The sequence below is a fragment of the Erpetoichthys calabaricus genome, chromosome 3 (genome assembly GCF_900747795.2).
Source record: "Erpetoichthys calabaricus chromosome 3, fErpCal1.3, whole genome shotgun sequence".
Classification (NCBI taxonomy): Eukaryota; Metazoa; Chordata; class Cladistia; order Polypteriformes; family Polypteridae; genus Erpetoichthys; species Erpetoichthys calabaricus.
The window spans coordinates 269,712,039-269,735,158 of record NC_041396.2 but is presented as its reverse complement, the minus strand read 5'-3'; the positions used below and the strand labels follow the sequence as shown (position 1 = coordinate 269,735,158).

General features: G+C 38.0%; 1 protein-coding gene across 1 annotated transcript in view; it reads right to left on the bottom strand.

Moving 5' to 3' along the window:
* LOC114648924 (centrobin, centrosomal BRCA2 interacting protein) overlaps positions 1 to 23,120 on the bottom strand; it is a 35,382-nt gene that overhangs the window by 10,149 nt on the left and 2,113 nt on the right. The window contains exons 2-6 of the mRNA XM_051925135.1: positions 20,857 to 20,982; positions 18,717 to 18,890; positions 18,114 to 18,398; positions 15,978 to 16,394; positions 10,063 to 10,205 (exon numbers count right to left, since the gene is read on the bottom strand). Coding sequence (XP_051781095.1) covers positions 10,063 to 10,065 — 3 coding nt within the window. The 5' untranslated portion in view covers positions 10,066 to 10,205; positions 15,978 to 16,394; positions 18,114 to 18,398; positions 18,717 to 18,890; positions 20,857 to 20,982. The remainder of the gene's footprint in view (positions 1 to 10,062; positions 10,206 to 15,977; positions 16,395 to 18,113; positions 18,399 to 18,716; positions 18,891 to 20,856; positions 20,983 to 23,120) is intronic.

Sequence of the window (23,120 nt, the reverse complement as noted above, 5' to 3'; positions counted from 1 at the left end):
AAGTATTCACAGCCTTTGCTCAATACTTTGTCGATGCACCTTTGGCAGCAATTACAGCCTCAACTCTTTTTGAATATGATGCCACAAGCTTAGCACACCTATCCTTGGCCAGTTTCGCCCATTCCTCTCTGCGCACGTCTCAAGCTCCATCAGGTTGGATGGGAAGTGTCGGTGCACAGCCCATTTTAAGATCTCTCCAGAGATGTTCAATCGGATTCAAGTCTGGGCTCTGGCTGGACCACTCAAGGACATTCACAGAGTTGTCCTGAAGCCACTCCTTTGATATTTTGGCTGTGTGCTTAGGGTCGTTGTCCTGCTGAAAGATGAACCGTCGCCCCAGTCTAAGGTCAAGAGCGCTCTGGAGCAGGTTTTCATCCAGGATGTCTCTGTACATTGCTGCAGTCATTTTTCCCTTTATCCTGACTAGACTAGTGATGCGCTGTGAATACTTTCCGGATGCACTGTATGTTATCAGAAAATACAGTTAAACATACTAGATGTAGACCAGAACACCAGATCCCATTGAGAACTTGTGGTCAATTCCCCACAAATTCTGACAAACTCCAAGCATTGATTATGCAAGAATGGGCTGCCATTAGTCAGGATTTGGCTCAGAATTTGATTGATAGCATGCCAGGGCAAATTGCAGAGGTCTTGAAAAAGAAGGACCAACACTGCAAATATTGAATTATATAAACAATATAATTGTCAATAAAAGCCTTTAAAACATATGAAATGCTTGTAATTATACTTCAGTATACCATAGAAACATCTGACAAAAAGATCTAAAAATACCAAAGCAGCAAACTTTGTGAAATGCAATACTTGTGTCATTCTCAAAACTTTTAGCTACGACTGTATAACAATTTGCCTGAGCTAAATGCAAACACAGGTTAGAGGACTTCAGAAAATGAAAGGTGTTATTGAAATTAGGGAAGAAGGTCGTGCTAATGGAGACTCTTTATATCATTTGGACAGGCTACATTTATGCAAGGGATTTATTTGATACCATAATTTAATAGGTATACAAGGGATTTATTTTATAGCATAATTTAATAGGTGGACAAAATATCAGAGATATGTACTTACTGTCAAGCTGGTTTAAAATTATTTTCCCAGAACAGTCTGAGTTAGGCTTGGGCAACATGATGATATCATCATGGCCCTATTTCCAGCCTTGACCTAAAATATTGTTTTTGTTCTTTGACAATGACCAGTAAATGTTTACTTGTGCATGCTCAAGAAAAAAAGAAACTCCAGATCAACATGAACACACTAACTAGAAACTAGCAATCACTAGCCAGTTATTTGAAGATGGCTGATTTGGTTGAAAAGAGGAACAACCGTGCAGTTATTTGGTAATTTTTGGTTTTAAGCCAGGTGAGACAGGGAGATCAGAAAATTTAAATAAACATGGTCTTCCTCTAAGGGGTACATGGTGGAGAACTTGGCTGCTGGATTGCGTGCTGTGATTGATGAAAAGAAAATTGAAGAGAATTACATTGTCTGCAGTATTATGGATAATGCAGTAAATGTAACTGCAGCTGAACGTCAGCTGGCCTGGCCTTGGCTTCAGTGTTTTGGTCACAATTTTAACATCCTTGTGACAAGTTCTCTAAATGCTGCTAACATTAAATGTACAGATTGTAATTTTACTGTGAGTAATAATATTACAAGTATTTTTTTCAAATAGCTAGAAAAACGGGAAAACCTTCAAAACGTTCAATTTGAAGTTGGCCTACTGGAGAATTAATTCATGATAATTGTAATATATTATAACAAAGAAGCAAGAAAATCATGCGGCGGATGGATTTGAAAGGGCGATGGGTAGTAAATCAGTGTGTTGTTGTTTAGTTTTGGTGGTGTAATGATGACAAGCTTATTGTAGCACTGAAAGTTAAGGTGTTCTGGAGCAGGCACCAGCTATTAGGTGTGTTATAGCCGTAACAGGTGGGTACCTGCACACGCGTAGCAAAAGCGTGTTCGAATCTGTACTGCTCTAAAGCCTGTTGCTGTGTTGACAGATGTTTTATGAGGAGAAGACTTAACAGTTTTCTTCGTTAGATCTTAGTAGGCTTATGCCAATAAGCGATATCAATGGTAATGAATGACTGATTATTTATATTGCAAATGGACATTTCTTTGCTGTGGATTTGAACCAAGTGTTTAAACACGTAAATACACTATACAGTGGCATACCAATTATATATGGATAGGTTGTAAACGCAATGCATTCACTTACACTAGAAGGTTTCAATATTTCTTTAGCAGAAAGCTAAAATTCAAATAAGTTTCTACTCGCAAAATACATACATGCCACCTGATAACCATCTCTGCTGTAGGGTTCATTCAACATGGTAGGTACGTCTACAGAGTGGTAGGCACTCTGGGTGTAGACAGCAGCATTACTATTTCCCTCTATGTTTGTATGACTCCCTTTTCATGCTGTATGTATAATGATGATACTAGTATTGTTTATTCCAGTTAATAGCATACTGTATATGTAATTGCCTTGCTGCACTGTTGGTCTAGAGTTAATGTAGTATTACTGAAACAATATGTACACAAGAAATGCAGGCTGTGCTGCTCAATTTTTTTAATGCTTCTTTGTCAGTCAGTCATTATCCATCCCGCTATAGCCTAACACAGGGTCACGGGGGTCTGCTGGAGCCAATCCCAGCCAACACAGGGTGCAAGGCAGGAACAAATCCCGGGCAGGCACCAAGCACACACTAGGGACAATTTAGGATCGCCAATGCACCTAACCTGCATGTCTTTGGACTGTGGGAGGAAACCGGAGTACCCGGAGGAAACCCACGCAGACACAGGGAGAACATGCAAACTCCACGCAGGGAGGACATGGGAAACGAACCCAGGTCTCCTTGCTTCTTTGTATTACTGCATATAAAGTTTTGACTTTTGATAAAAACTGGACTCATTGGCTGTTTATTTTAAAAGGACAAAGTAAACTGAAAGGACAATCTATACACAATTCTTGTCAGCAGGGTGAAGCAGTGGATTTTGCTTTCACTCCTTGAATTAATAATAATAAACTCTATTTATATAGCATCTTTCCCATGCCCAAGGTGCTTCATAGGGGCTCAGAAAGAACAGCAGAATGTAGCATCGAATACAAATATTTTCTACATTGAACCAGAGTAAAATAATCTGAATAAGAAAGGAAGGAACCAAAAATGACAAAAAGATCCCCTGCATTAGAAGAAGGTCTGATGAGATCATCGTCAAGAGTGACCGAAAAGGAGCTCATTTTCTTAAGCTGCAGTGTCAATTGCAGGAGTTCCATTTCTTGCAATTTAATTTTAAAGAGTTATGTTCCACCTAGGTTTTAATTTTATTGAGGCAAGATGTGAGCTGAGATAACTCTAATGAAGTTTCACTTTTAACACTGAAACAGAGTTGAGCATCATCTGCAGAAAAATGATAATCCAATCCAAAGGTACAAAGAATATGGCTAAGGGGAAGCATGTAGATACAGATGCACGGAGGGCCGAGGACAGAGCCCTGAGGAAGTCCTTGTGTGACTGACACTGAGCTGGATTTGCTGTTGCCAAGACTAAAAACTCTTCCCTATCAGTCAGATAGGAATTAAACCACTGGAGGGCAGTGCCAAAGATACCTAAAAAGTTCTCCCATTCTGGACAGTAAAATAGAATGTTTGACAGTGTCAAAGGGCTGCACTGATATCTAACAGAATATGTTGGTTTGTCCAGAGTCTGCTGACATAAGCCAATCATTACTTGCCTGAAGAAGAGCAGTTTCACAGCTGTGTTGCAATCCAAGTTGTACCATGAACGAAGGACTGAGATGTAATAGTCAATAAGACTATCTAGTGTGGATGGAACAGGGGATGACAGAAAAGGATCAAAAATGGAACCAGCAAGGATAGAGGGACAGTTATTTGTAAGGTTTTCTGTCAGAAATTTTACATTTACATGTAAGAGAAGGAAGAGGTAATGAGACAGTGAAAAGTACTGCTTTATGGTCAGAGAAACCCAAATCACTGCTACAAGTGTTGCTGACAGATAAGCCAGATATGCAGATCAGGTCTAATATATACCCACCAGGTCTAATACAGTCATTTGAAAAAGTTTGGGAACCCCTCTTAATTCTTAGGATTTTTGTTTACCATTGGCTAAGCTTTCAAAGTAGCAACTTCCATATGACATATCTTATGGAAACAGTAGTATTTCAGCAGTGACATTAAGTTTATGGATTAACAGAACATATGCAATATGCATCATAACAGAATTAGACAGGGGCAAAAATTTGGGCACCCCAACAGAGATATTACATCAATACTTAGTTGAGCCTCCTTTTGCAAATATAACAGCCTCTAGACGCCTCCTATAGCCTTTGATGAGTGTCTGGATTCTGGATGGAGGTATTTTTGACTATTCTTCCATACAGTATCTCTCCAGTTCAGTTAAATTTGATGACTGCCAAGCATGGACAGCCTGCTTCAAATCATCCTATAGATTTTTGATGATAATTCAAGTCAGGGGACTGTGACGGCCATTCCAGAACATTGTACTTCTCCCTCTGCATGAATGCCTTTGTAGATTTTGAACTGTGTTGTGGGTCATTATCTTGTTGAAATATCCAACCCCTGCATAACTTCAACTTTGTGACTGCTTGGGTTGTGCAGCGGTAAGAACTGCTGACTTGTAATCAAAACGTTCCCGGTTCGATCCTGGGTTACTATTATAGAATAAATCTTATATTCTAAATATTATTATTTGATATTTGGACTTCAGTCTTCACACATTATACACTTCATGTCTACTTTTTGTCAGTTATTACTAAAATATGAAAAAGGTTTCTTTTTTTAGTTATGAATTCAATATTTTTTGCATTTCTCGCATTTCCTGTTACCCTGAATTTACATAGATTGTTGCAGACATGGAACACACATGAAATGTATGTGTTCCAAATAACAATATATATTTACCCTGTACAGCTCCAGGTACCTCACTGCCAGATAAACAAGACTTGAGCTCGGAGAGCTTTTTGCCCTTTCTGTGGTGGTGGGGGGATGGAATAGCAGTCTGCTTGCTGCTTGTGCTGATTGACACATTTACAACACAAAAGATGCTGATCGAGAGTTACAAAGGAATTTAAGGAGGGGGCGGGATTACGAGTTTTTTTGTAGGCTTTGGTAGTTCTAGTGTTAAGAGGCAGATACTTGAAAGACAATGGATTCTTTTGATGTTTAACTTGGATCTAACAATTACTGCGACCACCCTGTCTTGTGTTGCCTCCAAAAAAGACTAAATTCATTTGGTTTTTGCAAAGTTTCTCTTAAGCACAGCATATCACGGCTGTGAGTCTGTAATGAATTCTGATAGCACTAATGCTTTGCCATTAAGAGATCTTGTGTTAAACAATGCAATTTTAGCTAATGAGGGGTTTACTGTGCACAGATCCATAATCAGAGACTAATTTTGGCATACTGCAAATTTGGCACGCTAACACAAGTCCAAAACCATGAACAGGACGGTGTATAATTGAACAAATACTGCCGGTGAACTTTCCAATCGCAGTGGTGGTGGTGGCAACCTGATCCACAATGTAAATATTTCTGGCGCTGCACAATACCTGTGTCTTTTAAGATATTACAGTCTGAAAATTTGCTCTGGACAAACTGTTTAATATGCAGTAGTTTATCACAAGAGTATTTCAGCATAGTAAAAAGCCACTACTCATCTGAACATAGTAGAGCACTCTTAGACCCTGTCCACACTTACCCAGATATTTTTTAAAACGTAGCTTTTTGTATGGGTTTTGCCCTTACGTTCACACACAAACTGTGTTAAAGGTACATACTTGAAAATGGAACTTTTAAAAAAACTCCTTCCAGAGTGAAGATGTTTATGAGTAAACAGGGAAAACTGAGTTTTAACATAAGAGTGTGCACCATTATCTCCGTTGTTTACATGAGGCAATTTTGAGCAATTGCGGTCATAGCTAAAGTAGAGCTGGTGTTAACCTTGCAAATGGGATTTTTTTATATGCTTACATTTAAACATGCAATTACTTTATCACTATATTGAGCAACAGAGGCGTTGGAATGTCCTACGGAGATCATTGCTATACCGAACATGATGAAGACACAGACCTCTACTTAGTGGGACAACTTTGAAAACAAAGTGGTTGCTGCTGAAGAGAATTTTCGTTTATCAAAGAAATCGCTGTTGTCTTTGAGTGAGCTGCTTCACCCGCACATTGAAGAAAAAAATCAACTGTAATGAGATTTCCTGTCATCGATGTCAAAACAGCTGCTTGCACACTCTACTATTTAGCAGATGAGGGGATATTATGCAAGACATCCAACTCTTTTGGGTTGTCAAGGGACGTGGTTTCTAAAATAGTAAGGCAAGTGAATGAAGCAATTACAGTCCACTTGGGCCCTGTGCGTATATAATTACATGTCATAGAGTCCAAAGTAGAAGAACCTTTAGTAGGGTTTTCACTATCCATAAATTCCGTGGATTATTTTAACAGAAAGGGGAGGTTTTCTCTTAACATACAAGTAGGGCCCTATGATTTATGCGATGCGGAAAACATGGATGGAATCACAGAATTAACGCATAAAAATGGATTTTAGATTTAAAATCGGAAATGTGCGGAATTTACAGACTGAAGGGGTGACTGTAACAAAACTTCCCAATAAATTAAACGATTGAATAAGCTGTAGTTCCATCATTCAGATACTTTTTTCTAGTTTGTTGTTTTTCAAGCGAATGCAATTCTTTGTAGAAATTCAGTGGTAACTCTATCTGTTTGTGAATGTGCTTCCTGTATGTTTTTTCGTTAAAGGCATGCTAATTAGCTAGCTGCACAAGACAGAAATGTCAAAGCGAGCAGTATCAGATACCCTATGTCGATCAAACTAAGAAACATGAGCTTAACTGCAAAATTGAGGACACAACAATATCCTGGTGTCATTTTTACGAATCTGGACAACAACTGTTCTGCACGTTTTGCCAGCATACCATAGACTGGACACAAAAAGATACTTGCAATGCCCATGTCAAATCTAAAACCCATCTCAAGAACAAGAAGAAATTAAGATCAAAAAGTGTGCCCTTTCAGGTAACAAGGAAACAACAAAATCATCAGATGCAAGACGCCAGTTTGTGGAGGACTTTGCGGTCATGCAAGTCAGACATGTCGCTCAAAAAAATGAAAAGATGCGTCCTTTCTTTATTAAGCATTATAAACTAGGAGGCACATTATAAACAAGGAGTCTTCATCAAACTCATTTGCCCCATATCTTTGAACAACATATGGATGCCGTTCTTCGAAAGATTCATGGCAGCAACATTTATGTTGTAGTTGATGAAACCACAGATAGCCGAGACCACATAGTTCTTAACATAGTGATAGGTGAGTAAACATTTGGCTGTGTGGTAATTCTTTTATGTAGGCAGTTCTAATTGTACATGAAAATTAATATTTAACCGGTATTGAAAGTCTTTCCTGTAGAAAAATGTTATTAGTGAACAGCACTGGTTGTTAACGGGTTCCCTTTTTAAAATTAACAATGATGTTTCTGGATTTAATAAACGTTTGCCTTGCGGTGACGAGGCGTGCAAGGTCCACATTTGACTCTTCTGTTATAAACTCCGCACCTACAAACCTGGGCAAAAGAGCATGCTTCTCCTCAGACACCACGAGCCATTAAAAGCTGATCTCTTCTTTTTTTCTGTTAAATTCCTGGATTTAGCACCTTGCAGATTAGTTTTCTTTTACTTTGTAATTAATTATTTTAAGATATGCAGTAGATGAAGCTACAGATGTAATGATGCACATTTTCAATCTGTAAACATTTAAGGTTTAAGAATCATTACAAAAAATTTACATACTTACAATTACAGGTACTAAAGACCAGTACTTTTTGGGAGATGTTATCTTTATGGAGAGCTGCAACTTTTCCACCTTTTTACAGGCAGCACTTCAGTCCCTTCACAACAACCAGCTGAATCTTAATGACATTTTAGCAGTGGTTACAGACAATGCATCATACGGTCTAAAAGCATACCAGGAAGTTTTAAAAGGGGTTATGTCTAACAATGTACATTCAGCCTGCTTGTGTCATGTCATCAGTTTGGTGGGAGAGACCTGGAAGCACTATAAATACTTTAGTGAGGCTGAATCACTAGTGATGTGGGTAAAGTCTGCCTTCTTCAAGAAGCCTACCAGGAACCCCCAAGGCAGGAAACACCAGGTGGAATAGCTGGTGCAAATCAGTAGGGCACCTCGCTGAGCATATTCACCTCTACAAAAAGATCTTTCTGGCCGAGAACACATCAGCTTAGGCTGTAACAAATATCCTAGACTCCAAAAGTGAAGTTAACCTTCATCTCAGAAAGGATGCATCAAACTAGTAACAGCTCTTACAATTCTCGTGGGCACTCACTGTCCTACTGCAGTCTAGGCATACAGCATCCTGAAGCATCTGGGCTCCTACCTGATGAATAGAACTGTAAATTAAGGTTCAATTGTGCTAGTCTGCAGTTTCATTAAAAGGAATATAAAGTGCCATTTCATTGTTTGTTTTGTTGTAGCTGTTGCTACTTACAGTATAAAAAAAAAAAAATCAAATCAAGGAAAAATAAAACGGATTCCATAGGGCCTGTGTGGATAGAATTTTTTTTTTTTTTAAAAAACGAAGGAAAACTCCCATTTTAAAAAAAATATATGGTGGGTACATGTGGACAAGGCTTTAAGCAGTGCAGCACGGCGGAGAGGTTGAGACAGGTGGAGTGGAGCAATTGAGCGGTGACAGCAATGCAACGAAAAAAAAAAATCTGATCCATTGCAAAAGCAGGAGATACTGCAAGATGCACATGAAGATACTTGCAAGAATTCAGAGGTTCCAACATATAACCATATACAGTTCATATAACCATGGATATTAAAGGTGTGATCATCTTAGCGCTGCAAGTCCAGTATATCCATTTTAATTAACAATACAGAACATTACAAGTTTTCAGATTCCTACACTGCAAAGAAAAATGTTCACAAGGGGTAGATGCAAAAATGAACAAGTGCTATTATAAAATCAATCAAATAAACAGAGTCCAAACAGTGCAGTGTATAAAAAATAATAAATAAATAATCCGATAAAACGGTGTTCGTGGAGATTAGAACAAGCCCAATAAATAAATCAATAAAAATGAGGTTAAAACAAGCAGGAAAACTGTCCTTTTAAAAACCTCAGAGACCTGGTGCATCTGTTTTATCTTGGCGTTCCCAAAAGAAAGAGGAGATGGTCAAACGACAGTCATAGCTAACCATCTCTTACAGGTCCGGGTCCCTGTTGTTCCATGGCCCCCAATCCAAACCTCATCTTGTAGGCCTGGGTCCCAACTGCCATCGGTGGCCCTCCAATGAAACCTCAATTCGAACCTCATCTCGAAGGCCCAGGTCCCAAATGCCATCAGTGGCCCCCCACTGGACACCCATTTGAAGGTCTTCCTGACTCCTGCTGTCTTCCTGGACTTACAAGGAAACGAGATCCAGGTCACTCCAGTTTCCTGGTCACCCTGCTGGAGCTGCCTTCTCTTCTACAGCCCCAGAGCATCAGCTGCCTGCTTCCCTTGAGGGGCTCTCCTCACGGCTCCCTGCATATGTTCTCTCTCTCACTTACTCTTGCACCAGCTTTCTCTTTTTCTTAACCACTGTCCTCTCTTTCTCGTTCGTTTTTGCTCTGTTCTTTCATTCCCTCCCTTCTGCCCTGCAGACTCTCCCTTATATGCCTTCATGGGTGCAGCGCCTCAATTGTGAACCCGCGGAAAGTCAATGGAGCAATCAAGACAGACCACAGCAGCGTGAGCCTGCACACTCAAAGTGACTGAGCTAGCTATTTCATTATTTATTTATTTAAAACACACCCTGTGCTGCTTAGCTGCAGACCAACTATTCCATAGAATAACCTTAACAATAACCCTTAAAAAAAAAAAAAAAGTACTTTTTCAACCTACTTTTAGAATCAAAGCTGTGGAACGGTTGACAACCTTTACATTCAACTTGGCTTACCATTTGAATGTAGTGCTGAAGCTCTTTGTTCCTCTCACTTGGCTCCAAGAGTGGCTGCTTTCCGCTTGATTCTCTGCTACTGTTGCAAGATGGGGTCACACTTGTTTCATCTGTATTATCAGATAGGGGGTGTTCTGCTAGATCTATACACATAAAATTTGTAGAAACAAGTTAAAAAACGTGAAAGAAACACAATGCTAAAAACTTTTCATTTTATTAAACCCAAACAAGCTGGATTCAAACAAAAAACATGTGATTCATCACTTAAACAAGAAACTAATGTTATAGAACTGTTTAATGCTTTCAGTGTCCTGAAGCCAATAATCTTAATCAGGTAAACCAAAAAAAAAAAAAAAAATTTACTGATAACTTTTACTTGAGGATGCAGACAATGATCCTCAGCATCTTAAATTTCATTAATACTGCCACAAAAAATATGATGCTCCAAATTTAAACCAAGATTTTAAATATACCCATTGAGGTGAAATAGAAATCATTCTTTAAGCATTTGTGCATTCTCTACAGCAAGTATGTGACCACTCAGTTGCAGTATACTACACACACAGGTATCTAATCTAACCTTTACTAAACCTTTGTTATAGATTCAAATCAAATGTATGTTTTTATCCTATAATAGTAACAATAAAAGCAGCTTACTACTTAAAACAGTAAATCTAGGAAGGGCCCAGAATCGAACTTGCAACCTCTTGATTATGAGTCAGCAGTTCTTACCGCTGCACCACCCAAGCGGTCATGTCAGCATTGTACCCTAACCCGATATCTTTTTCTTTGGTTGTTTTGTTATACTTGTACCTTTTCTGAAAGTGTTTATTTCATATTTGGACTTCAGTCTTCACACATTATACACTTCATGTCAAAATTTTGTCATTAGCACTATAACACAGAAAAAGCTTGTTTTATCTATATATTCACATTTCCTGTCATCCTACATTTACCCAGATTGTTGTAGATACAGAACACACATGAAATGCATGTGTTCCAATTAACAATGTATTATTTACCCTATACAACTCCAGGCACCTCACACCTCAGTAAACAAACTTGAGCAGGAAGAACTGTTTGTCTGACATGAGCTGCGGCGGTCGAGGGATGGGATAGCAGGCTGCTTGCTGCTTGTGCTGATCGACACATTTGCAAAACAAAAGACGCTAATGGAGCGGTGTGAAGGAATTTTAGGTGGCCCAGGATTAAGACTTTTTTCGTAGGCTTTAGAGATTCTAGTGTTAAACATTTAAAGTGAAGCACACATTAATATTTCAAACATCTAAAACAACTATTCTTGTTTATTATTATTATTATGTACTTCTACCTCATGAAGTAAACATTAAATTTCTAACTAATACTCTGAAGTAGGGTGCCTTTTGGTAATTCAAGCTTTATTTAAAAAAAAATCCCACTGTAACTTTATTTTATTTCATTTTTGTAACTTCACTTTGTTGCAGTGACATCCATTAAACCATCGGGGTGGATTTACTGTACTTGACACTTGTTCGTAACAAGAAAGAAAAAAAAAAAAGACACTGACTTATTACTACAGTATTTTACTACATTGGCAATTTAGCTCACTTTGCTTCATGTTCACAAACTGTCTAGTACCACTGTATATGTAAAAACCACACTCGCGTTTTAACAATTGTCTGTTACAAATTGTGCACGGTTTGGGCTAAATCTGATCAGCCTTTCTATGTGGGTAAACATCACTCCAGTGCCTAGGTTCAAAATTTTGACTAGATTTACAGAGAAGTAAAGCGAAATGACACCTTTTATTGGGTAACTAAAAAAATTACAATATGGAAGCTTTCGTGGCAACTTGAAAACTTGCATATTGTAATCTTTTTAGTTAGCCAATAAAAGGTGTCATTTTGCTTGACTTCTCACTTTATCCATAATGGGTAATATGGTGCAAGACCCTAGTACTACAGACTAGATTAACTGAAAACTGTACTTATAGTGATATTCTTGATTGCTCTTTAATTTCAACATTTTACATTATCTGTGATGTTAATATTTATTTGTTATGGTATGTCTACTGTATTTTGATTTCTTTTTTATGGCAATGCAGAAGTACCATCAAATGAACAAATGTTGTGACCTTGTCTCATCTATGATATAGAAATAAACATATCAAGTTATCAATAAAATATAGGCAACCCTCAGAGAAGGAGTTTGCTTAATTGGATGCCACGCTGGGAGATTTCCTCCCTATACTTCACGGTGGGAGTCAACAAACAACATTAAAAAAAAAAAAAAAAAAAAAAATACTGAAATTTGAACCTATAATTTTCCAAAAAATTCAAACAAAGCTTTTTAATTGGTACGTAAAAAAGTTTTTTAACAAGGGGTACATTTCACCATGTGCAATATAATGCATCATTCTATTTCAATCCCTTATTATGTGTACAGAAAAGAACTGTCATGAACTACATAGTTCCTAAGCACCAACTCACATAAACCAAACCAGAAAGCACCACACGTGGGAGGATTTGTCAACCTTCAGCTTGTAAAACAAAGCGTAGACAAAGTATCTTTATAAAAGATTTATTTTCAAAAACACTCTTAAAACAAGGAAGTTCCACAGATCACAAAAGGCCCAGATGGGGTTGACTTAGACAATAAAAAGGCAATCTAAGGCAAACAATTCCCAAAAAAACAAATCCAGAAGACAAAGTAAAAAAAAAAGAAAACAGCATAGAAGTAAAAAAAAATCCAATAATTCCATTAAGGCACAATCCATATTACTAACCGAGAATGCTAAACCGGATGATGGACGCAGGCACATCCGGCCATGGGCCGTAGCTGCAAAAAGACGTACTGCGCAGGCGCAAGAAAGGGCGGACGGGATACACACCAAGAGGGGGATTTAACAAGCCCCTGGAACACAAAAAAAAAGAACACAAAACCACCCCACACACCCTACAAGCAACGGATGGGACACATACAAAGAGGGGGATTCAACAAGCCCCTGGAACACAAAACGAAAGAAGACGCTCGCTCAACAACAATCCTCACCCACACACCCCCCCCCAATCAATAAGAAGTGACACCCAAAGCCACATATCTAAAGGAAACGTCCATATTAAACATACGTCATCTCAAACCCTTCACACTAGGCAGCATAGGTGGATCTCATTAAAATAAAGCACTATTAACCGTTCAACTGGACAAAAGGCTCCATATTAACAGTGAGTGCGATCCTACTAAATACTTATCCATATTTCGCACGCTGAGGAACAAACAAGTCATGCATACACGGTCACGGGTACAAAACTATTCGGATCGGATAACGGAACCAAACACACGAACACGAATGAAACAAAAAGAATACACGGCGGCGCATACAATGCGCTTCGGAAAATACGTGAGAAAAAATGTCTCGGATCAAAAAACGCAAAGCTCAAGTAACCCCGTTACAGAGACGTGCCCAAATGAAACAGACACATTGAACGTAGATGCATACAGCGCGCGTCTCAAAGTGCTGCATCGAAACAAGCACGATTTCAAAAGAAAGAGCTTGCGTCTCAGACATACAAAAAAGGGAGCAAAGCAACGCGCATATGACCGGCCAGAAAACAAGCAAGCAGGACTCAAAAAGCAGAAAGCTCAACTGACCGACATACAAAAACGGACAAGGTTCGATACAAACAATGCACGACGTAGAGTGAAACGGACTTTGCGCAAAGCGGAGGCGGATCAATTAAAACTCAAAAATAGCGCGTCACAAATAATGGACATGCAACAACGTGGCACTCAAACACCACAAGCAAAACATGCCCGTCTCAGACATCAACGCCAGACGTCTGCTAAACGCTTACGCCAGTTGGCTGACAACGCTTTCAATAATGAGTCCACTATTGAGGAAAATTCATTGGGATTAATGAATGTCATTTGCAATCATTGTCATTCACTTAACTTCACAGAAGAAACAACTGGCAATACAAATAATGAATTTACACGTTGTTGTCAAAAGGGGCAGATTAGACTGCCTCCTTTACATTCATATCCTGAATATCTAAAGAGGCTTCTAACTAACGATGTGCCTGAAAGTAAAAACTTTATGAACTACATTAGATCCTACAATAGTTCATTTGCTTTTGCATCTACCAGAGAACATAACAGGACACCAAAAGGCAATGGCCCATACTGCTTTCGCATATGTGGTTAACACAACGCACTATATTATGTCCAAAAAATATTAATGTTAATCACATTATTAACCAGGTCATTTCGTTACTTCCTGGAGAGACACGGCTCTTTCTAAGCTCTGACAAAGTTGACTCTGATGACGACAATGAACATCTGAATTTCCCATTAGAATATTTTGAACACTATTAACCCGGATGGATGACCACAACACAACCTTACCCTTAAAAACGGAACAATAATCATGCTATTAAGAAACCTTAACACTAAACAGGGTTTATGCAATGGCACACGGTTAGTCGTCAACACCATAACACACGATGTTATTCAAGCAACAGTTCTTTCAGATTCACATGCTAACAATACTGTTCTCATTCTTGAATTGACCTTATGAGTTCTGACCTAGAATTACCTTTTACATTGAAACACCGACAGTTCCCCATTAAACCTGTATTTGCCATGACCAGCAAAAAATCACAAGAACAAACCATGGACAAGGTTGGCATCTACCTCTCTAAACCCGTTTTTGGACATGCACAACTTTATTTTGCCTTCTCATGTGTTCGACGTTCATCTCACAATAAAGTTAAAATTAAAAATGATCCATGCCAAGGAAGACTCATTCAAAGACAAGACACCATCTTTACTACTAATGTTGTATACAGAGAAATATTCCAATAAAACATTACTCTATGCCAAACACTCCATTTTGTATTTATATAGGCATCATCCAAACCTGCACACTATTCTATATCTAATTCATACATCTCACTCTTTGTCATGCCCCAACGCCAGGGGTTGGCGAGCGAAGCGAGCAGGGGGCGGAGCCCCCTAGTAATAATCACAAGAGGGAAACTTGCCAACTCAGGCACATTCTATTTGAACTGCGAGGACCTGTGGGTTTCATCAGCCTATACAGGATTAGGGGCAGTCACTTGATGGAGATGGATAGGTTGTCCCACCCCTTGGGGAACCACCCATAAAACACATAGAACATATTACAACAAGCAAGGACACATAGAAATAAAATACATAAATAAAAAAAATGCAATTAAATAGCAAAAATAACAATATTAACATAGATAAAAGAATCAAAAATGGACAGAAAGACATTAAATGGGAATCTGAAAACCAGCCAAAGGAAGAAATCTAGCTGAACCATAACAAGCACATCCTAAAGTAGAACTGGGCTGGCACAGCCAAGTTTAAAAAGGTCGTACTCTAATACATTAAAGGCCTGGATCTTGTTTTTTTATCCAGGGACATTTGCAAACCCGACCACTCAGACTCCTTACTTAGCCTCTTGAGAGCTCCAATCAGAGCCCCCATTGACTCCACGAAGAGTCACAGCATTGTTGTCAAGTCAAGATCAGTGAATCTTTCTTCACCAACAGATGCCTCAGAGCCGCTGGACCCCATGAACCTCCCCAACACCAAAGTCCATGCAAAGCACTGAGCAAGGTAGGAGCAAAGAACTGACCCCTGAAAAAACCCAAAATCTACTGGGAAAAATGCAGAGGTTCTGCCTCCACCTGCACAGCACTCTCAGTACCAGTGTACACGCTGGCCCATTATATACAGCAACTTCAGGGTGTACCATGAAGTCTCAGATGTCCCATAGGGCAGTTTGTTCAACAATTTTCGCAAAGTGTTCAACTCAGTTGACCAAGCTAGCTGCCATGTGTATTCCAATAGTGTGCTACATAAATTTATATTATATCATATTACATTAAAATAACACATTCTTCACCTACCTGTTCTGGTACTCTCATCCAGTTGTGGCTGGAGCGCAAACAAAGCTCTGGTGACTTAATAAGCTGTGATTGAAAAAACTGACTGAGGTCTGCTAGAGCAAGGTTTGAAGGAAATAAAGTGTGAAAAGTGGAATTAACAGGAGCAAAGTTGTCTGGAGGAGTGGAGGTAACCTGTTTTGCCTGCTTCTCCACCTCTAGGTTTACTGTTCCAGATATCAAGGCTGTGAATGTAACATCTGAGCGCTTTGGAAAGCATCACTTAATGGTGGCTCCAAACAGTCTTGAGGTATGGTTAAAGAAGATTTCTGAGTACTCAGCTGCATGGCAGGTTGCTAAAGGTACTGCTTGAGAAAACAAATGCTGACTTCTCTGGGGCTTTGTCCGAAGTCTGGTACTCATTTTTAATCCCTGCCAATCCTGATTCAAAATAAACAGGAAAATACATATAAAAAGACCACAATAGAGTAATTATACCACAATAATATGCAAAGCCAAGTAAATTTTTTAAATAAATTAAATTTAAACTTATATTTAATTCTTAAAATAACCAAACTATCTTTTTGCTTGAAATGATCCTTTTTCAAGGTCACCCCACATCAACAACAGGAGTATTAAAAATATAAAAAGAATATACAGCATATAAATGATCAGTTTATTGTTAAATATATAGTCAGTATGGTCACACAGTAGTTAGCAATCTTTACCCATTTGTTGTCTATGTGGATTTTGGGCATTTATCCATGTCTGCATGGGTGCCAATATTTCAACGCCAGGTGTATTAGGTTAATTGGTTATTCTTAATTTTGCCCTGTGTGGATGTGCACAACGTGTACATACATGAGTTGGTACCAGAAGTACAATATTTTAATTTTCCTAACAATATCTATGCTTTAAATACTTATCTTTTTGTGCATGATTTCTAGACAGAGAAGCAGGTGTTTTAAACAAGCCATTGATTTTTACCCAGCTATCCAACCAACCTCCGAGACACTCTTCCCTTCAATTTTTTTTTGCTTTTCACTAGTTTAAATTACAAATAAAAATGGGAAGACAGTGGTTACCAAATGACACAAAGTAAAGCAAATTCTCCTCTTATGTCTCTACACACTATAAATTACAATTTTCTTGTGTATTAGTGATTCTGAATTTGTGAATGGGAATGGAATTCAGTTTAGGTTGTAGCATTCTTATAATAATTAAATCCAGTCATTTTTAACCTGATTATTTCATAAAATTGATGCAGGGAGCAGAAGTCTTTCCAAGCCATCATCAGTGTTAAAAACAGGAGCTAATCCTGGGAAAGAAGCAAAGTGTAAAACAGGGCCAGTTTATAGGTACAAGTAATGAGCAAAACAATTTGCTTAGAAAAACACAGTAAAGTGCACCATGGTGAGTTATAGTATATCACTGTATGAAAATATAAGCTTGGCAGTGATGTGAACAAGAGGCAAAAGTAGAGTTAATTTTACAGGTATGTGACAGGCTTTATATACGTGGCACGGACTGCAGAAAGAACACAGGTAAACATAGAAGTATGAACAAAATCTTTAAATCCTCACAAAATTCTTTTTAGTGAATTCTGTATTTCACAATGGCAAAAATCACATATTAAACAAATATTAGTGTAAATTTCCCAAAACTGTTTGCAAATCAATACTTGCCTGTTACTCATCACTAACAGGTTTGCAATTAACTTGACACAACTTGAGAATGTATTAAGTACCTAAGAGAGCATAATGTGCAAATTCCACAAAGATGGTTACGACACACTTTTAAAGGAAAACAAAGGTGCCAGAGTGGTTCTTCAGAGTGATCCAAAAAGACCCATTCACATGAAGGTTCTAGAAGGACCCTTATTTATTTAGATTACAAAGAAAACAATTTCAAATACAGAGAACCGTTCCCAGAATGAAAATGTACACAACCCAATACAGAACCATCAAATGCCATTAAAGAACCATTATTTTTAAAAGTGTAGGCTTAACTCTGAACCCTCACTACTATGTTGCTTTACATTAACATTAATTCATATTAACTTGAGAAAAATCTGCCAGATAAATATAAAACTGAGTCTACTGTACAGAATATCCTTATATAAAATTGGAAAACAAATTTTGAACACAGAATAATTCTGACCTGATATTTTCTTCAGATGATCTTCACTGAGGCCCCACTCCTCTTTTGTCCACTGAGGCTCAGAATTTTGAGGGTACAATATTACTTTCTTCATCCTGGGACAGTCTTACAGCCGTTTATACTCCTACCGAAAATAGGTTTCTTTTTTTCTTCTTCTGTAACTTTTAAGTAAGGGGCGCATATGTTTGTCATGAGGTCTTGATTTTTATCGACCTGTCCAGCAAGATTGTGTGTTAATGTTCTCATCTCTGGTAACAAGAGGGGCTGGTCCTTATGACTTTCCACCTCAAATGTTAAACAAAAATAAATCCAGTGTTTACAAATTTGAAATTATTTATCATATTTTCATCACAGTTGTTTTTAATAAAGCTTAAATTCCCAAAAGTGGCAAATCGTCTCTCATTTATTTATCCATTCTACAGCACTAAATAAGCCAGCACAAGATTTTATAATAGATAAAAAGAAAAACCTATCATCAAATAATGTAAAAAGAATGAAGTTTTACTTAGAAAGAACAAGTTACTATGAGTCAGTTCTTAATCTTTTTGTTACATTATTACCCAAAAACCAGGCATCTCTGAGAGCTTCAGGCTAAACACACACCTCCTTCTTTTGTAGCGACTTTGGGGAGCTATCCAAAAGTAAGAACTCTACGAGCCTCATCCCAGTGGGCACGCATCATGCCTTTGTAATCTGTTCACCATTTCAGATTTCTGGGATTCTAGTTTCTTGGCTGTTGAACGTAAGCTAGATATCTCCTCTTGGTTCCTTGTAAGTCTAAATTTTAAAAACAGTAGTGAAGACATATAAATCTAACCATGATTTATGCTATATGTACTTCAACAGAAAAAGCTTCTGGCTTAACAGAGGTAATAATCCAGTAATTTAAACATTAAAAACCAAAAAAAAGCAAAACATTTGCTAACTGTAATGAGAGAGAGAGAGAGAGAGAGAGAGAGAGGAAAGAACTTTATTTTTTCCAAGGGGGAAATTTACCTTTTAACAGAAAACTCAATTAATTAATAAACAAACAAAATGCACACTATTGTCTACAAACACACAGGAATGACTTAAAAGGAAGAAAATTAAAAAGAAAGAAAACTTCTGACTTGGCAATCACAGGGAGACTTTAAGTAGGCGTATTGCTATGGGAATAAACAAGCCCCAGTAGCATTTCCTGACACATTTATGCTTGAAAGATTCATTGGCTTGAAGTGCTCAGTGTTAGTGTGTCAAAGAGATGATGTGTAGCATTGTGAATAATTTATTGTATAACCTTGACTATAGTGCTTAAAGGGTTATATACATCAGCCCAAAATATACACTGATAAAATCATATATTTAAGAAAACTAAATGAAAGTTTTTATTATTCAGTTTATGTAGGGCTATTGGCAAGTTTGTCAATTACTACTTTATTTCTTGAAATGTTATACTTTTACAGTGGAAATCAAAACTAGTCTTGTACAGTGGAACCTCAGTTCACGAACGTCTCTGAACACGTACAAATCGGTTTATGACCAAAAAGTTCGCCAAACTTTTGCATCTGTTCACAACCAAACACTCGGTATACGAACAAGCCAGTTTCCTTTTCGGTTTTGTGCGCGCCGATGATTTCCACACGTGTTCAGTCTCTCCTGTGCATTCCTTGTGCAGCGAGCGAGCGAGAGAGAGAGAGAGCCCGCAAGGGGAGCGAGCAAGCGAGAGAGATACACACACACACACACACACAGGCGGTGAGAGAGAGAGACACACACAGAGGCGCGAGAGAGACACACACAGGCGCACGAGAGAGACACACACAGGCGCACGAGAGAGACATACACACACACACGTGCACGAGAGAGAGACACACACACACACACAGGTGCGCAAGAGAGAGACACACACACACACAGGCGCGTGAGAGAGACATACACACTCAGGCACGTGAGAGAGACACACAAGCACAGGCGCACGAGAGAGACGCACATACACATACACACACACACGCGAGAAAGGGAGAGAGAGAGAGAGAGAGAGGGGGCTTGTCTCATAAGGCAGAGAAGGCACTTTAAGAATACACCGGGCTTGTTTTTGTTTTCTCTTCTGTTTACAGCGATCGGTTCGTTAGCGTGCATTGTTGCAATGTTACTTTTCTTGGTGTTTTATTAAATTACGGATTTTCAAATGTTTATTTTTTTCCCTTTGCTTAAAACTCATTAAAAAAGTGTTTTTAGCGGAGCGGTTCGTACCGCTATAGCACGAACTCTTGCAGTGTTAGTTTTCTCTGTTGTTCAAGGTTTTTTCAGTGTTATTCAATGTTTTTACATTTAGTTTACTATTATGCTGTGTATTCTATGGTACAATTAACTATATTTGTGCTTAAAAAAAAAAAATATATATTTACATACAGTTCGTACGGTCTGGAACGGATTAATTGTATTTGCATACAATCCTATGGGGGGAAATTGCTTCGGTTCACGACCAAATCGGGTTACGACCAGAGTTTTGGAACAAATTATGGTTGTGAACCGAGGTTCCACTGTATTTCTGAAAACAAAGAATGTATAACAAATTGTAGGTATTATTTGAGGAGCAAAAATATATCAGCCTATACAGTAAATGTACATGTCCATATAGAAAATATGTAACTATAATAGAACTGCAAAGACAGCATACATGTGAAAGGACAAACATGTATATTATAAAAAAAAAAGTAGGCAAAAGCTACAAATAATATATCTCTATATTTTGAATTCATACCGGATTTCATATTCCTCGACAAGCCTGCGCTGCCCTCTCTTCTCTTTCTTGTAGTTCAGACTTGAATTGAGCAAGTTGCTTGTTAGTACATTGTCGTGATGTGCGCTTAGCTCCAAGATCTGCTTTCTAAAACAACCACAAAAAGAATGATTGGTTTCCTGCAGCTCTAAACAATGATAATGCAACAAGGTAAAATTAAATGATCTTCGTACTATTCAATGTAAAAAATGCAAGCAAGGAGGATAAAACGGTTAAACCTAGCTCTGTAAACCAATATATAGTGAATATTAAGCATTGCACTAAAAACAACCTCATGGCTGCATTATCTGCTGATTAAAATAATTCAGTATTGTAGTGACACTGTAACTTAACAGAAAAATGCCCAAAATGACCTGATATCTGCCCGCTGGGGGCCATGGGCTTATATGTTACCTTGTGCGTGTGTTACTCGCATGTATTTTAAATGCTTGTCATAGCTGCACACACTCCACAGCAGTCATATTTATCTATCACTTAGGGTGACCAGATTTTGTTTTTCAAAGAAGAGGACCAGAAGCAGGGATATAATCAAAATTTGACAAATACCTTAATATACAATGGATTTTTATTAATTTCTGCAATCAACCATTTCAATCACTTTAAATGTCTTAGTTTATATTCATCTATGGAGTATACTGTTTATGGGCTTGCTGGTTGCTATTATATTTTTAATAGCGAAAAAAGATAGACTGTTTTAAAACTGTCCTTTTTTCAGCAGAACTGATTATCTTAACATTCATCAATTTTCTTAACCTACTTATCCAAGGCACAGCTGCAGGATAGGTTGAGCCTATGCCAGAAATAAATTGGCACAAGGGCATGAACAACACCTAAACAAGGTGCCAGTCCATCACAGGGTGAAAACAAACGCACCGATCAGGGTCAGCTCAGCAACTACAACTAACCTAACCTATATGTCTTTGGAATGCAGGTGGAAACCAGGGTAACTGGGATGTGCACACCAATGTGTTTATTGTGAGGCAGCAATGCTCCAATACAACCAATGTCTTAAAATGTGAAACAGACCACTATATGGATGATCAGTTTGATGGGAATAACCTTCATTCAATTGGGGGGTGGGGGTGGGGGGGGTGGGGGGGTGTAGGTGACTAAGTCAGTATGATCAAGGGGGGGGGGGTGAATAGTTTAATTATTGTGTACATGTCCCTTCTTAAGTTGGCATATGCTGGATTATGTCCAAGCGTCTGTTGATGGCGTTTTTTATTTGATAGCCAAGACCCTCCCCCCCTAAACTGAATGTGTTGCTATATATTGCCTTTGATTCTTGTAAGTCTAAGCATTATCCTCTGATGAAGACCCCTGATAGGAGTTGAAAGCTCAGGAATAAAAAACTATTTTATGATACGTGATTCGTTTTTTCTCCCTTCGTGGATCTCCAGCTGCAAATATGCAAACCGTATCACAGACCTTCTCTTCCATATATATATATATATATATATATATATATATATATATATATATATATATATATATATATATATATATACACACACACACATATTCTCACACACTAATTCAATTAATTGAAACAGGCAGTTAAACACTGCTTAAAAGTATATATACAGGCACTTACAGGATTTAATATTTTTAATCAATTGCACTAGTTTTTTTTGCTGTTAAAATATATATTCACTATATTTATACAGGTGTTTTTAAATTTTTCTTACAGTGTACCAGCAGACATTCCTAACTCTTGAGGTGCAATTATAAATATGGATTATGATTGTAATTATGCAGTACTTGTTTCTTACCCAAACAAACAAATAATAAATACAGTACACACCTTTAAAAAAGCCTGAAATCTATCAAATGTTCACAGGATGTTTACCAAGAAGATACAGGGCTAACCTGCTTAACAGGTTTACAAGTAAAATAGGCAGATTTAGCCTATTGATACTAAGCAGTAATTCAAATTGTTATTTTCTTTTTTCTAATTGAAAATATGAGTTGTTGTATTTAAACACAAGCTTGCTCATTGTCCATACTCAGACAATCAGTGCCCATTTTAATGAATTAAACAAATAAAAAAGGTCTGAATTAAAGTGGCTTATCTTTCAGTTTTTTCTAAAGCAGGGGTGGGTCAACTCTGCCCTGGAGAGCCACAGTGGCTGCAGGATTTTTTCCAACCCGGTTGCTTAATGAGAAACCAATCCTCACCAATAATAGATCTTATTTAATTTCATGGCTTGTTAGTGTTTTAACTC